This window comes from Egretta garzetta, unplaced genomic scaffold, assembly GCF_000687185.1.
Source record: "Egretta garzetta isolate BGI_Z169 unplaced genomic scaffold, ASM68718v1 scaffold240, whole genome shotgun sequence".
NCBI lineage: Eukaryota > Metazoa > Chordata > Aves > Pelecaniformes > Ardeidae > Egretta > Egretta garzetta.
In genome coordinates, this window is record NW_009258480.1 from 420,579 (window position 1) to 438,228 (window position 17,650).

Below are 17,650 nucleotides of genomic sequence, written 5' to 3' on the forward strand. Positions count from 1 at the left end.
TTAGATGTTGCTAAGCAGTACTTACACCAGTCAAGGACTTTTCAGCTTCCCATGCTCTGCCAGGTGCACAAGAAGCTGGGAGGGGGCACAGCCAGGACAGCTGACCCCAACTGGCCAAAGGGGTATTCCATACTATATGACGTCATGCTCAGTATATAAACTAGGGGGAGTTGGCTGAGGCAGGGTGATCACTGCTCGGGGACTAGCTGGGCATCAGTCAGGTGGTGAGTCATTGCACCACTTGTTTTATTATTATTATTATTGTTGTTGTTGTTGTTGTTATTATTGTTATTATTTTCAATTAATAAACTGTTCTTATATCAACCCATGAGGTTTTTTTACTTTTGCTCTTCCCATTCTCCTCCCTCCCACTGCGGGGAGGGTAGCAGGAGGGTGATTGAGCAGCTGTGTGATGCTTAGTTGCCAGCTGCAGCTAAACCATGACACTGGCATATAAATAATTATGGATCAGTAGTGTGTAGAAAGTTGCTAAATTAGAAAATTGGATTCACTGTGCATAATCTTAAAAGGTTAGGTATGGCTTTAACTTCTGTACGAATTCAGATGCATTTCCTGCATATCAGTGCAAAGATCCAAACTACATTATTTCCTTCTTCTAGTCTGTCTCACCTATCCATCACAAAATTTACAAGAGAAATGTAAGTTCAATATGCCGAATAATACAATTTATTGTTACAGCTGAGCTTGAGGTTTTGATTCACTGCATAATTGATTCTTGTTCAATAATAATTGAAAGACTATATCAAATAATGGAAAAAAAGAATTTAAAATTAGTTATTTTTCTACACGTACGCCAATTGTTAAAATAATACTATTCGATATAATCTTCATATGAAATTCAAAATTTTAAACCTGCTCTTTCTTATCCTTTAAAGATTCTATAGCTTCATTTTAGCCCCCTTCTTATTGCTTTTAATTTGTGTTCTTTAAAGAGGGATCCTAAATTTGGAGCAGATGATGGAGACTTCAAAAGGAGACATGAGATTAAAGTACTTTCTCAAATGTGTATAACTGTCTTAGTTAATATTTACTCATACTTGTTTTCTAATGGAAATATATTCAAAGTTTGGGGTTTTTACCTGAATATGCAAACCTAATAGCAATTATATTTTGTCCTATTAGAAATAGAAGTTGTCAGATAACGTTACTGAGAGACACAGGTCAAATGCGCATTTTTGAAGCTATGAACTTCTTTAGATGGAAAAGCTTTAGATGAATTCAAAATAAATTTACCAGCTTGAGTGAGTCATAGAAATACTGATTGGAAGGGTCCTTGAGAGGGCCTCGACTTCAACCTCCTGCCCTAAGCAGCACTAATGCCAACACTAAATCAGATCAGCTGTGGTTTTGTTTATCCAGTCCTGAAAACTCCCAAGAATGCTTCAGTTCTCTTGAGATTTTCAAAACAGGTATAGTCTACACACACTTTTAAGGGGCTTCATCCAGTAAACAGTTTGGATCAAGTCAGGCAGTCAAACTGCGTGTAATAGAGATAGTCCAGAGAAGGCTACAAAGGTGATGAGGGGACTGGAGCATGTCTCCTATGAGGAAAGGCTGAGAGAGCTGGGCTTGTTTAGCCTGAAAAAGAGAAGACTGAGAGGGGATCTCATAAACACTGACAAATATCTTAAAGGTGGATGTCAAGAGGATGAAGCCAGACTCTTCGCAGTGGTGCCCAGCGAAAGGACAAGGGGCAATGGGTACAAACTGAAGCATAAGAACTTTCAGTTGAATATGAGGAGGAACTTCTTTACTTTGAGGGTGACAGAGCACTGGAACAGGCTGCCCAGGGGGGTTGTGGAGTCTTCTTCTCTGGAGATATTCAAAGCCCACCTGGACGAAGTCCTGTGCAACCTGCTCTAGGTGAACCTGCCTTAGCAGGAGGTTTGGACTAGATGATCTCCCAAGGTCCCTTCCAACCCCTGCCATTCTGTGATTCTGTAGTTGTCCACATGATTTTTTGGTAATTTCTTTGCACAGTCTGTTTTGGACTACTCTTCCAGCTTTCTCTAAAATAATACCTTCCCACAATTCAGAGTTAGACTACTCCAGGGATAGGAGCCCCAAAACCAGCTTCCATGATCTGATTTTCTCTCTCCACAATTTGTAGTTCTAACATAACAGCAGGCTTTGATCAGACCTCCCACTTGTCCTTATGCAGTACCTCTGGATATGCAATAGATACTGTCAATGTCATCCTATAACATAGTCCTCAAATTATTTGAGATTACGTTAACTAAAAAAAAAAAAAAAAAAAAATTGCTGCTATGTCACTACACCAGACCTACATCAAACCCATGGCCAAGTGTTCTAGAGAAAACTAAGTCTTAGAGCTAATAATTATTTCCTAGTAATCTGCATGTCCTTTTTGAATCCTCATTATGTCATCCCATGTACTATACTTGCAGAGGGAAGTGACACTTTACCCTCCTGTACTCAGTTACTAAATTTTTTTTAGAGAAAGATGGATTTGAACTGAATTCTTGTATGTCATAGATAAAAGGTATTGGAGAAAAAATATCATCAGCAGAAACAAGAAGGATCTCTCCCACTAGGCAACTGTGAAAGAATTAAAGTTTTTCCATTTCTGAGTGTACAGGTAGATAATGACAGGAAAACATTAAAAAAATGTTAGTCTTGACTAGGCTTTTAAGTTCCTGAGACCCATTTTCTTAACATTATCTTGACAAGCTCATGATAGTCAATATGTTGGCCTTTATGGATGCCATTCTTACACTGCAGGTCCAGAAGGATTATATAGCTTTCCTGCAGGATTTTATTTTTTTGTGTCCTTTTTCTCACCTTTCAGACAGGAAGTGCTTAAACAAGCACTTTTTGATTTTTGATGTTGTCTTTTTGAGTTGATCTGCCACAGGAACCGAACTCTGGCTCTTCCATTTTCTTTCCTAGAATTCTGTTTTATCATCTGCTTATATAACTGTCCTTGTTAGACGTCACTCACATGGCACACATTACAGATTTTGGAAGTTTTCTGATCTTACTGTGTTTATGAGTCCAGTATGCTTGCAGTCATATACTATCAAATATCAGTTTAATACCAAAACTGATTTGGACAAATAAAGTGGGTTGGGTAATGTGAGCATTATTTATACTTTTGGAGGCGATAAAAATAATTATCAGTCTTGTAAAGGCTTCATAATAATTTCAACCCTCTGGAATTTTTGCCAGTTACTGTTTTGATATCATCAGTTCAACTTTTTTAGTAAAGAGTGTACTTTCTGCTCAGTATTCCCTCTTTAAATCAGTCCATGTTTAGTTAAAGGAAATATATTTTTTTTCAGGTGCTCTTTTTTTTTTTTTTTTATAATCAAAAGGATTCAGATTTTCTCAACATGACTTTCTACAGCAGATAGATTCTTGTGAAATCTAACCTTGAGAAAGCTGTTATTCTCCTCCCAGTTGCTACCTTTTGAACTTTCCTGACCATACAGTCACTGGACTAGCTGACTATTTTTAACTTTAATGATAAGATCATTCTATTTCATAATTTTGAAATTTCCTCCAATTCTGTGTTTGGCCTTGTGGCTCTTTTTCCTCAGACTCATATAGAAGCTTTTCAGCTTTACCTTGCAAGGGCTTTTAAATGTTTACTTTTTTATTTTTCTCAGTTTTTCACTTTTATATCTTCCCCTGTCTTTCATGGACTCTACAGCTCTTCTTTATCCCTTTCTTTCACATGCATTCTTATTTCTTATACAAACAGGAACCAGTTTTGGAACAGTTTATAGAACTCTTATCCACTATCAAATGCCCATTTTATGAGATGTCAGTTCAGGTGACTATATCATCTTTCATGTCCTCATTAATTATTATCTATGTCTCCTTAAAGCCAGGTACTCCCCAAATTTCATCAGCTATATTGTGCTGTCACCATATTCAAATATCTCCCTTAAACTTATTCATGTTCTTTTTAGTATCAATCTTCTTTACTAGCTATTTTCATCATAGTTGTATTTGAATTGCTTACCTAACAAAAGCTAATCTCTGGAATGTGTGCTCAGTCTTTTTATTTTTTGTCTGCCTTTGTAAATTTTACTGAAAATGAAATTAGTATTACAGCACTAAAATCCCCATCTATAAGGAAAGAAAAACATGGCTTATTCTTTACAAGCCAAATCTTTCAGACAAAAATTAATTTTAGTATGTGTTTCAGAAGAAAGGAATGCTATACCTTGTGGGATCAAACCCAGATTTGAAGATCCTGGCCAAATCAATAGTGAAATCCTATCGCTATTGAATGATATCCTCAGACTTCTTCCAACCTCTTTGCAAAAGTGCGAGCTTTAGGGTGTTATAAAGGAGCCCTAAATAATTTATTTAGATAAATGAAGAACTATGCCAGTACAGAGGCTTTGCTTACAGAGATTTACAAACCATTTTTTTTTTTTTAAAATAGGTAACATCACAAAGGCTGGAAAATGGGATAGTGATCCACCTGAGGACAGTCAGATAATTCCATGACTTACAAGGTCACACAGGAAAGCTCCTACAACATCAAATTTTGGGCAGTTACCATGTTTAATTTTATATGTTTAATTTTAAAATATCCAGACAACTGCATGCACAGCATGGCCAAATTCTTGTAAGCCATGTGTATGTACAAAATCATTTATCAAAGCAAATGCAGTTAGGAAAGTTCCTAAGATCCTTTGAGGGGTTATATTATTTTTTTGTGTCCTTTTTCTCACCTTTCAGACAGGAAGTGCTTAAACAAGCACTTTTTGATTTTTGATGTTGTCTTTTTGAGTTGATCTGCCACAGGAACCGAACTCTGGCTCTTCCATTTTCTTTCCTAGAATTCTGTTTTATCATCTGCTTATATAACTGTCCTTGTTAGACGTCACTCACATGGCACACATTACAGATTTTGGAAGTTTTCTGATCTTACTGTGTTTATGAGTCCAGTATGCTTGCAGTCATATACTATCAAATATCAGTTTAATACCAAAACTGATTTGGACAAATAAAGTGGGTTGGGTAATGTGAGCATTATTTATACTTTTGGAGGCGATAAAAATAATTATCAGTCTTGTAAAGGCTTCATAATAATTTCAACCCTCTGGAATTTTTGCCAGTTACTGTTTTGATATCATCAGTTCAACTTTTTTAGTAAAGAGTGTACTTTCTGCTCAGTATTCCCTCTTTAAATCAGTCCATGTTTAGTTAAAGGAAATATATTTTTTTTCAGGTGCTCTTTTTTTTTTTTTTTTTTTAATATTAAAAGATCATCAGTTCAACTTTTTTAGTAAAGAGTGTACTTTCTGCTCAGTATTCTCTCTTTAAATCAGTCCATGTTTAGTTAAAGGAAATATTTTTTTTTCAGGTGCTCTTTTTTTTTTTTTTTAATAATCAAAAGGATTCAGATTTTCTCAACATGACTTTCTACAGCAGATAGATTCTTGTGAAATCTAACCTTGAGAAAGCTGTTATTCTCCTCCCAGTTGCTACCTTTTGAACTTTCCTGACCATACAGTCACTGGACTAGCTGACTATTTTTAACTTTAATGATAAGATCATTCTATTTCATAATTTTGAAATTTCCTCCAATTCTGTGTTTGGCCTTGTGGCTCTTTTTCCTCAGACTCATATAGAAGCTTTTCAGCTTTACCTTGCAAGGGCTTTTAAATGTTTACTTTTTTATTTTTCTCAGTTTTTCACTTTTATATCTTCCCCTGTCTTTCATGGACTCTACAGCTCTTCTTTATCCCTTTCTTTCACATGCATTCTTATTTCTTATACAAACAGGAACCAGTTTTGGAACAGTTTATAGAACTCTTATCCACTATCAAATGCCCATTTTATGAGATGTCAGTTCAGGTGACTATATCATCTTTCATGTCCTCATTAATTATTATCTATGTCTCCTTAAAGCCAGGTACTCCCCAAATTTCATCAGCTATATTGTGCTGTCACCATATTCAAATATCTCCCTTAAACTTATTCATGTTCTTTTTAGTATCAATCTTCTTTACTAGCTATTTTCGTCATAGTTGTATTTGAATTGCTTACCTAACAAAAGCTAATCTCTGGAATGTGTGCTCAGTCTTTTTATTTTTTGTCTGCCTTTGTAAATTTTACTGAAAATGAAATTAGTATTACAGCACTAAAATCCCCATCTATAAGGAAAGAAAAACATGGCTTATTCTTTACAAGCCAAATCTTTCAGACAAAAATTAATTTTAGTATGTGTTTCAGAAGAAAGGAATGCTATACCTTGTGGGATCAAACCCAGATTTGAAGATCCTGGCCAAATCAATAGTGAAATCCTATCGCTATTGAATGATATCCTCAGACTTCTTCCAACCTCTTTGCAAAAGTGCGAGCTTTAGGGTGTTATAAAGGAGCCCTAAATAATTTATTTAGATAAATGAAGAACTATGCCAGTACAGAGGCTTTGCTTACAGAGATTTACAAACCATTTTTTTTTTTTTAAAATAGGTAACATCACAAAGGCTGGAAAATGGGATAGTGATCCACCTGAGGACAGTCAGATAATTCCATGACTTACAAGGTCACACAGGAAAGCTCCTACAACATCAAATTTTGGGCAGTTACCATGTTTAATTTTATATGTTTAATTTTAAAATATCCAGACAACTGCATGCACAGCATGGCCAAATTCTTGTAAGCCATGTGTATGTACAAAATCATTTATCAAAGCAAATGCAGTTAGGAAAGTTCCTAAGATCCTTTGAGGGGTTATACATTAAGAAAAAGTTTAAATAAACCTGACACTGAGATCTGGTAGATATTATATACAAAAAGTGTGTTATGAAACAAAAGTCACCCTGTATTTTGACTAGAATAGAATTGAAAATTGCTTAGTATGAGTATTATCCCAGAAAAAGAGTTAATTTAGGTCCTGGTTGAATGTAAATGTAAATCTAGGCAGAATTCTTTGAAATCATTGAGTCTGTGATCTGATATCTTGATATGTTTGAGTTGGAATGAAATGTCTGATACTATTCAGTATTGATGGTATACTAATTTCATGATGACCAAATTATGAGGAAAGATTTTTCAAGGAACTGTAGAAAAATAAAATAAAAAAAAAAAAAACAACACCAAAATACCAACTAATTCCTTTTTTGCACAGGTAATTAATTAAAGAAGGTATCTCCTTCAGTTCCATTGTAGAAGAATTAGTAGAGAAAATCAATCCTTACATAGTTTTGAGGTATTCAGACTTCTAAACTGATTTTTAAAAGCTTCATATACAGATATATGTGTACACAAAATCATTGGGAAATGATAACAAAAGTAAAATGACAAATGCCATTAAAAAAATAATTTACTTCATGCTATTTGCTTTTACTTCAGCATTTTCCTTAATTTGCCATGAATAAGCATTTCTATTCTGTTTTCACAGAATATCAACACAACTATGAGTGAGTCTTTGTGCCCCAGTGCTTTATACTTACTAACTTCCATAGTATTAGCTGTGACTAGACTAGGGAATACCATTGGTCCTGTAATTTGTGTTAGGTATTAATATTTATTAATATTAAGCTATATCAAAATAAGGATAATGAAAGAAAGTGAAATTTGTACATTTCCACTTTTATGACATTTTCCTTTTGGAAGCTTTTTCAAAATTCTGTGTTTTATTGTATTTCTTATTGTAAAATGCTAGTCTGGGTCACGTGCATGTTAGTATCTTTACACAACCGCAGTGGAGTTTGGTAAATAATACTGTATTATTTTTTTTCTGCAAGGTTTCATCATATGTTTTTAAGACCAAAACATAAACCTTTATCAGTACCCACTAAAAGGGTGATAAAACCAATGGTAGTCCTCCAAATTCCTTACCTTTACATCCTTCACTAAAAAATGCAGTATCTCTATACATGAGATTTTTAAAATATAATTTTTTAGTTTACTTGACTCTTCTCAGAATTTCTTCAATAACATCTCTGCTTTAGTCTTTTGGGTTTATTCTTTCTTAGAAGGGAAGAGTATTTCCCAAATGCCACTCATTTTTGGCAGAAGCATGAGGTAACAGACTAAATTGAAGCTTTATGATACTTCCTCATCAGTCTTATATAAGGAATAGGATAAATAATAAACCCACATTTAATTCAAAAACATAATGACAATCATTAGCAACTGGTAAGGTAAAAGGTGCTCTCTGAAGACCTTTGTGATGCTATAGGTTGCCCACAGTCACAGTTCATAAAGATATTTTACAACTGTGAAAGACAAACCTTTAAAAACAGCAATCTGAAATTATGGAGTGTAAGATTCTGATATCAGAGAAAGGCTTGATATGTTGACTGTTTTCAACTGTAATCAGGACTTGAAACAATAATGATATTAAAGGAGAAGAATTATCTCAATAATACACATTTATGTATTGGGTTTTTCAACTTTTCCAAATTGAAAAAAAACACAAATAATTCTCTCCTCAGAAAAACATAACATAACAACCAAAACCAAACAAACAAAACAAGTTTTTCTGGGATTATTTTCTGTTTTGTTCTGTGCCAAGTTCACAACACCAAATGTCAGTTCCATATGGAAAAGTACAAAATCTTTTGATGCCAGAATTATCACTTCATAAATAATCACAGCTAAATACCTAGAAAGGTGTTTTTAGAATTCTTTTGTTTTCTTCCATTAATTTGAGAAACATATGTCAGTTAAAGGAGCAAAAGTTCGTAATATCCACCTTGTAGCTTTTGTTTGGTAGTTATTACATTCACAATTTTGCTGTTGGCAACAGAAAACATACCATTTACATGGATTCAAGACTTTACTGCTAGCCTAATTAAAATCTAATCAAAATATAAAAACCAGCTCTTACTAGTCTAATTACAATAATGCATTCCTAGTCCAAATTAATACAGGAAAGTCTTATTAATAATATACCATTTTTTTTTTAAATACAAGAAACCTTATTAATATCTAATCCTTTTGTCTGGTATTCTGCTCCCCCTTCCAATGTCCCTCTGGTTCTAAAGTCAAAAGCACCAGACTTCTTCCAAGAAGGATTGGGGCAGGGGACGTTTACGGCAAGTCATCTCTATCCTGAGGTCTTCACTGGGAAGAACACATTGTTTCTAGTGGGGATTTCTTCCTTAGTCTTGTGGTTGACCTTTTGGCTCTTATTGTAGGTGATTTCCTTATATCTCTTTCTCATTGCTTTCTAGCTTCAAATAACATAAATACCTACTCTTTGTAAAACAGCGCCCAGGTTTGTCAAACCTGCACTATATAGAAGGCAGAAGATAGGTCAGAAAATAGTTACTTGGCCTCCACACAACTGTTAAAAAGAGGTAAATCAGCTCTGGCCAAAGGGACCCCAGAGAGGGCTCAATGTTATGCACTGTCAGGCTAGTACATAGACTGCAGCCTTTTACTAATAAGAGAAAACAATCATATTTACTGGATTATATGTTTGAATTGTTTGTCAGGACTGTCATACCTAAAAGAATGGAAGAACTGGCTGATATCTATTTGTAAAAAAAATGCTTTTTCTCTCATTGTTTGATTTTAGCTTGGGAGCAACAGTACAGTTCTCCTGTGATGAAGATTATGTGCTGCAAGGTTCAAAAAGTATCACCTGTCAGAGGATAGCTGAAGTTTTTGCTGCATGGAGTGATCATAGACCTGTATGCAAAGGTAAAGAGAAATTCTTACCCTTACAACGATTCGTTCATTTCACATCTATCTATTGTTTAATAGCCAATCCTATTAATTTATTACCTTGTAAATACATGAAGTTTTAGTCCTAGTATCCCCACTTTCTTAGTAAAAAAGGTGCCACCTATATTGTTTTCTTTAATATGAACTTTGTCTGTATTTCAGTATGCTTTAGTTTACTTGGGATCTTACATTACGAAAGTCACTTCATAATGAGCTGATGAAAATCTATTACATGTTAAATATGAAGACTCACCAAATGGATTTTAAAATTGCAGTGATTCAATATACAATAAGCATTATCTTCATTACATTTTTGCTAAGCAGATCAGTAAGACTTTAATTTAGAATCAACAAGGACTGGAGAAGTAAGTCTATACCCAGTTTTGACCCTGACCAAATGGATAAATGGCAAAAAATACAAGAAAAATGTAAGAGAAGAAAAGAACAAAGTAATTCTGCTGAATATATCTGATGTCCAAATACTATGGCAAGAAGTATGATGAATACCTGAATCAAGGAATGAGAGTATTAGTGTGTGTGTGTGTGTGTGTATATATATAATATATATGTAATGAAAATATTAGTCTGTATGTATACATGTAAATTGACGTAACAGTAAAGACTAATATTGAAGAGTACAGTTTGTTCACAAAGAGCACTTGGGTATGGGAAATGTAAGGGATATTTATCTTGTAATTCAAGGTTATGGATATTTGTACTAATGTCCAGAGAATGCTTTGAGATATTTCTGAACAGTGGAAGGGGGAAAAAAAGTCTTAGGGTTGTATCCAGATGGTGTATAGCAGAAATCCACAAAAGCTGGAAAATTACATGGGTGGTTTTTTGGTGTTTTTTTTTTCTGGCTACTAAAATAGCAGGACAGTCTAAACGTGACTCACTATGGATAAGAATGAAGTGTACATGTAGGTAGCTACCCAAATCTAAGATGAAGAAAAACTCAAAGGGTGTTACTGCTGCAGAAATGGGTTTACAATGGTTCATGCCAGTATATGCTTTGATAATAACATATTACATAAACAAGAAGTTTAGTTGTATATGTATAAAGATACATAATATTAACATTTTATATCCTACTACTGTGTACTATATGTATGGAGAATTACTAGAAATTGCTAAAGAGACATACACACACACAAACATTCATGTATAGCAGAATCAATCATGTAATGTACATAAATGAAACCTTTATTTATAATAGAACTAGTAAAGCTTTATCTATTAGAGTTTTTCAGTGTGTTCACATATCCTAAATTAGGTGTGACAGCATCTATTAGTCTTGTCTGTGGATTGCTTGCTGGAGGCTGTCAGACACAGCTGATTAATTCAAGGATCCTGTGTTCCACCTTAGGTGCTTAAAGGTATACAGTGTGAGTACCCCTGATTTTCTCCACTATGGAAATGAGGTTTCAAGAAAGATGTAGACCAGTGAAAAAAGGACACAAGAAAATATTAAAAAGGCTCAAAATTCACTAAAATATAACTGTATAAACAAGTGTGTAAGAACTGGGCTGCTTTGATCTAGAGAAAGAAGAATCCAGACAAAGAAGAGGGAAAGCATAAAAAGGTTTATGGTTGGACACTAACAAAACTTTCTGAAGTAAAGAATATATATATATATATATAGGGTAGTTTAAATACAATTAATCTTATCTTGAGTTGGGGTGATGGACTAAATATATTCAAAGTTCTTCTAATCCTTATTTTCTGTGTTTTATAAATGGAAGAACACCCAGATTTCAAAACTGTTTCATAAAAAAAAAAAATCATCTTTAACATCACATATAAGTGTGACTGCATGACAGGATTTATACATTTCTTGTATAATAACCATGATAATATGACATTCTAAAGATTTTTGGCTTTCATATCCCACATAAATGGTAACATAAATGATAACTTCACTGCAAATCTTGCCACCCTCTGTGTATTATGTATTTGATAACAAAATTTAGTAATCTGAGATGTATTCATAGCTACTTGTAAGTTTAGAAAGACAGCTCATTTTGGCTATGGCCTTCAAGCATAAATGGTTCTTAATTTTATTGCTTTTCACTTTTGTATAAGTTCTGAATTCTGAATAGCAGCAGGTAGCAAAGTGCTTAAACTCAAAAGGGTAACTACATTCTTTAGTCCACTTTTGATTTTTTCCCAGTATGACTATATTTAGAACTAACATTGTATAATGATTTACAAATCACATTTGTAAACACATATCTGATGATAAAGTAAACATTAATACAAAACTAGAAAGAAAAAGAAAGCAATAAACCCATTGGAGGCTAACAGTTCTGATAAACTTCTATCTAGATGCGACACTGCAGAACGTGTGTTACCTAAATGCCCAAGGCCACCATTATTCCTAGGTAGAACAGGTAATTCACAAGAGGACTGTGTTTCACTTCTTTACACTCACCAATGTCATAGAACTAGCTACTTCCACCTTAAAAAGCAGAGGACTAATATTAAGTTGTTAGGAAGTGATACAATGTCATATGGTGAAAAACAAGACATATATTACAATTTGTCAAATATGGAATGATTTAGACTGTCATTATTTGCATTAAAATTACTGATTTAAATATCTTTGAAGTGCTATAATTTTGGTCCTTTTGATTAACAAGATGTTTCAGTTAGACTCTCCGATATACTAAATGTGAAATATAAACTTTTCTTTTAGACTAATAATTATGTTTTCTCTAAGTTTCATGCACAGATCATACAACAAACATTTTAAAATAATTTTGCATAAGTAGCATAAATATCATGTGTTAATATGAAGAAAATATGTGCATAAATATGTGTGCATCTGTCTGTTGAACTTGCATGTTTCTGTGCAAACCATGTGGACAAACAAATTAGGTGATCATGCATAAATGCTATTTTATGCAAAAAATTAATATTTTTTTGTGAACTGATGCAGCTTTGCAGATAACAAGGGCACAGGTGGTGCATTAGATACTTCACCTGTTATTCTTTGAAATGTCACTTAAAGTACTGGTTTTAATCATGGTGTTTTCTATTTGAACAGTACAGCTTGCAATTGTTTTCATTCTCTTATAGAAATTATATTGTGCACACACCAAAAATTCTGCAGTAATGATACATTTTTCAAAAATGGCACATGAATATTAGTAATTAGTTACATTAATTTACTGCAATTGGGCAGAGTTCTAAACAGGAACTTTTCAGTTCTGCTAGATGCATTTGATTTGACATCATAAATCCTTAGGACTTGTTGTCATAGGGCATGAGTGGCTGAGTATATCTGCCTGCCAAAAATGAAAGATTAACTCTCTTTAGGAGTTATCATATAATACCAGCTGGAACTGGCATAAAATCATATTCATGAAGGTGAATCTGGAATAAGTTTGAAGCATTTCTCCAGGAGAAATTTAATAGGACTTTGAGAAGGAAAACAGATGCATCACTTTCAAAATTTAAGCAAATATTTCAGATTATCAACATCTTTTAGACCTTAGACTAGTTTCCAGGAAAATACTACCCTGAAGTTTTGGCTGATTTCTGAACCTTCTGACTGCTAGAAGAGATTATGAGAAAATTGCAAAGTTATATTAGCTATCCTGACTAGATTTAATTGCAGTTGGATTATCTTGTAATTTGCCAGCAATTATCCTTCGTTTTTCATCTTTTTTTATTGTTTTAAACATATTTTGTAATTTATATCTCCAATTACCCTAGCAAAATAGCATCAGCTTGGGTGGATGGACCTGGTGAAGAAATATGGCAGGAAATCAAGGCATTTGCCCCATTGTGATTTATGGACAAGGTGTATTAGAAAGCAGTTAGAATTTGGAGCTGTGAGGAAAGTATGGCTTTACATTGTAGGCAAGCAGATAAGGAGCAGATAAAATTGACTGGTCAATTTCTGCTTTTTATTGAAATTTTAAAGTGGATTCACCTTCACAGACACTTTTTTTTAGCTGGCCTTTTTCAAGATCAATGCATCATGCAAACCTAAAATTCTGCTGGGGATTTTAAAATTTGTTCCAATTTAATTTACCTTATGCAAATCTTATAGCATACCATTGTTACAGGACATCAGAACAAACATTGCCTTCCCATCCTTCCTGAGAAACAAAAAAGAATGTTTAAAAGATGACATAAGAATCTTTGCCCAGGCATTTATTGCACATTGAATTACAGTTGTAGTCTGTTATTTGAAAGATGAAAACTTCCACAATTGTTAGGTATTTTGTAAACCAAGAAACGCTTAATACATGTGGCTGTAATAACATGACTGGTTACATCGACTTCTCTGTGACTTCATTCATTCAAGAAAGTTTAATGGGCAATGCCATTATTACAAAGCCAACTTGCTTAAGCAGAGACAATTATCTACTTTATGAAACTATTTGCCAGTTGATAAATCTCTTCCTCTCGTTTACGTTTCAGGAAATGAAACAGATAGATCTATTCACAGTTGGTCGATTAGCCTTTTTATTTTCATGCCTGCCGCTCCTGTTTTCTGCTTGCTTTTTTTTCAGACCCTGTGAAACATTTATGAATGCTGCCTTTTATAAGTCTGCTGGCAAGTCAGCAACAAGTTCTGCAACAATTACAGTATTTTGGAAAAACTCATCTAATCTGTAGAAAGAAAAAGTGTTTTTTGAAATAATTCTTCGTATCTGAAAAAGTTAAAGGAGAAACAAAATTTATGTTTTAAATCATGATCATCCAATTAATAGGCTACGAAGTAATTTGGATTATTAGTAGAAAAAGGAACAAATGATACTATATATTTAAATTGGTTTTAAAGGTTTTTTTGTTTCGTATTGCTGTTCTGATCAGTTCATTTCACCGAGCGAAGTGATTTTAAAACAATTAATTCATCGACTCAATATCTTTCATTTGACCTCACTTTGCCTCACTTCTTTCTGAAATGCAGACAGATATTTGGTCTCTTAAATATGATGCTGATTAACAATGTATGTGTATATGTATACACACACCCATATATACGGGTAATTACTGCATCATAGATAAATAGGGCTGAAAGTGTTCCTAACAGGTAGGGCTGAAAGTGTTCCTAACAGGTTAGCATTACTTCTTTCCTCCAGCTGTATTTAATCTTAGATGTTCATCTATTTATTTCTAGGGAAAGTGCTCTTAGATCCTACTCAAGCACTCCAGCCCATTAACCTTGAAAGTAGAAGAATTTTTCTAATTCATATGTCAACCCTTGTTGCTGTGCTTAAACAACTTATTTCAATAGGCGTTTCTATATAAAGAGCAGGTTACTTAATTCATCTTATTTAAATTCCTGCTCTTCTTTAAACTAACCAACAGCAGTTCAGTCAGTCTTTCTTCATGGGTCATATTTATACACCTCCAGACTTTTTTATCATTTTCCCAAAGGATCCATGTCTTTCTTAAAATACAGTTTCTAAAAATGGGCTTGGTATTTTAGAAGGGGCTTTCCCAGTGTTCAGATGAGAGGAGGAATTATTTTTGTATTATATATTCATCACATTATCTTACAGTCATGAATTATGTTTTCATTCTTAGGTAATTCAGTGGTGTTTATTGATATAAAATATGCAGTTGCTTTTGTCATTTTAACAAATTCGATATTCTTTTAGTATTAATTCAGTATTTATTCAGTATTAATTCACTTTTGCACATGTAGAATGACTACATCTTCCCAAATACAGGTGAATAATTAGTGAATCACATCAAGATGTCTAAGGAAATTCTTCTGAAGAATTGTAGAAGTAGAATAATTTCATTTTTTTGTGTGTGTTAGGTTATTTGTGAACTTTTTTCTAACTTTTTAAAATTGTACATGTAGTGAGAAGAAACTCTCTTTAACAAAGACTCATTAGGTCTAGTGAAGAGATGTATTACCTCATGTTCTAGAAGCAGTGACAGACATTTGGCTTCTCAGGCACTCCATCCCATCCCTTCATCTCATGATTTTGTCCCCAGTTCATAAGCATCACATACTGGCATTTTTATTTTAACCTACTCATTTACATTTATTAATTCTCTAAGGTAATGTGAGAAAAACATATGAAGAAGGATGACGAGAGGCTGAAAGGCAACATTTTACCATTTGCTAAAGGGGAAAAAATTCCATTATGGACCCATATATTGTTTTAATTACAGTACTGTAAGACTGGTTATCTGGCAGAAGAATTATAAAGGAACTAAAAGATTGATGAATTCTTTGATATTAGCTGATCATCTTACCATTCCCAGAAGGTGGTTAACATACAGAAAACTGCTACAGCATATTCCATCCTCAGTAAAGATCTGCAGAAAAAAGAAGACATGATTTCCCCGCCCCCCCCTTCCCTGTTTAGGATGTCAAGGCTTTACCATTTCCCTCCAAGCCTGATAAGTGCCAAGACCGTATTGATTGTACTGGTATCTTGGCAATGGCTACAAATTAAATAATTCTATACTAAGTTTTCAACACAATTCATTTTCATATTATTGGCCATGACAAGCTGCTTAGACAATTTTGGCCTCTTAACAAGTAAAATATTCTCCTCATTTAAGCATTTTTTATTTTTTTTTTTTCTGTTTTCTTTACCATTTCTTCTACTTGTACATTGAAGTCATAGGTATAGTTCACATGAAATAAACATTAGGAAATGCAGTCCTACATTATCTTTCAGAAAAAAACCCAAAATTAAATAAGCTGAACTACAATACAGAAGTATAGGAGATTTTATTTTTCCTAAACAAAAAGTGAAGAATAAAGTGTATGCTTAAATCTTAGATGATAAAAGCCTGTATTTCCTGATTATTTATGATTTTAAGTTTGTTTAGAGTCATGTCAATAATTGAAACTTCAGTGCATACTGTGGTGAAAGTCTTATTAATGCAGAACTAATATAATTGAAACACCATTAGCAAGCTAAACATAGTGCTGTTTATATTGGCAGAGAAACTGAACTCTTCAAGCATAAGAAGATAGTTTTATTTAAAATTAACTCACCAAAAATTGCTGTCTTCAATCTTTTAAACATGGATGTGACTGTTGCCCTTGAATATTCCTAGTTATGCATTGCAGATTTCTAAAGTTAAAGAAATCTACGTTATACTGCAAAAGAACTTTGAAAAAAGGATTACATTCAAGTAGCTTAAATATCATCCACTGTCTTAACTAATGATGTGCAACATGAAAAAGATTCCCTTTTTTAATTGGAATGATAAGTAATTTTTAATATATATAATAGCTACTTACAGGGAATATTTTGGAAGACTCCTCAAAACCTCCTTATTTTGAATTTACTTTAAAGCAATATCACTAAAAACTCTTTACTGTTAGTTTCTGGTTTGTGCTTTGTGAGTGACTAAGGTAAACAAGACTGGAGAAAACTATCTGTAAAAAATCTGTATCTGCTGCTTCCTGTATATTGACATAAATACCATAGCTCAGTGTAATGTTAGGAAAACAGATTTAAACAACATGTCAGAGAGGTGAAACATATAATTGATGTCCTAAATTCAAAGATTGAACCATTCTGGAATTGCACCATCACTTGAAGAATGTATTTTTAATAGGAATGTATTAATAAACTTTAAATGGTTTTGTAATACTTCTGTAAAGACATGGTGTGAAAGTAAAAACCCATGAGTCAGTGAGAAAATATCTTACATGGCTGTAAAACTTTAGAAATATGTCCAATTGAGTTTAATGACTTCTGCAGCCAGACTGGAACAAGGATTTACTAAACAGTATGGACTGTTACAGTACTTATTATCTAGGAGCCCTGGTTTATGTGCCCAACTCCTGTTTGCATGGCTGGGCAATGAGAAAAACAAGAATTGAATTGTTAAAATTCTTTACAAATGCCTGTCAGACATGAAAAGTGCCATGTAAGAACCAAGTATTGACACAGGAAATAACAAACAGGATAGAATTTAAAAATTCAGAATTGGGAGTCTGGTTTTCCTATAAATAGAGATTAAC

General features: G+C 33.5%; 1 protein-coding gene across 3 annotated transcripts in view; it reads left to right on the forward strand.

Moving 5' to 3' along the window:
• The window catches only part of CSMD3 (CUB and Sushi multiple domains 3), a 699,407-nt gene that overhangs the window by 290,693 nt on the left and 391,064 nt on the right, over positions 1-17,650 (forward strand). For all 3 annotated transcript variants that reach the window (XM_009643918.2, XM_009643926.2, XM_035899525.1), the window contains one exon: positions 9,539-9,663. In XM_009643918.2, coding sequence (XP_009642213.1) covers positions 9,539-9,663 — 125 coding nt within the window. The remainder of the gene's footprint in view (positions 1-9,538; positions 9,664-17,650) is intronic.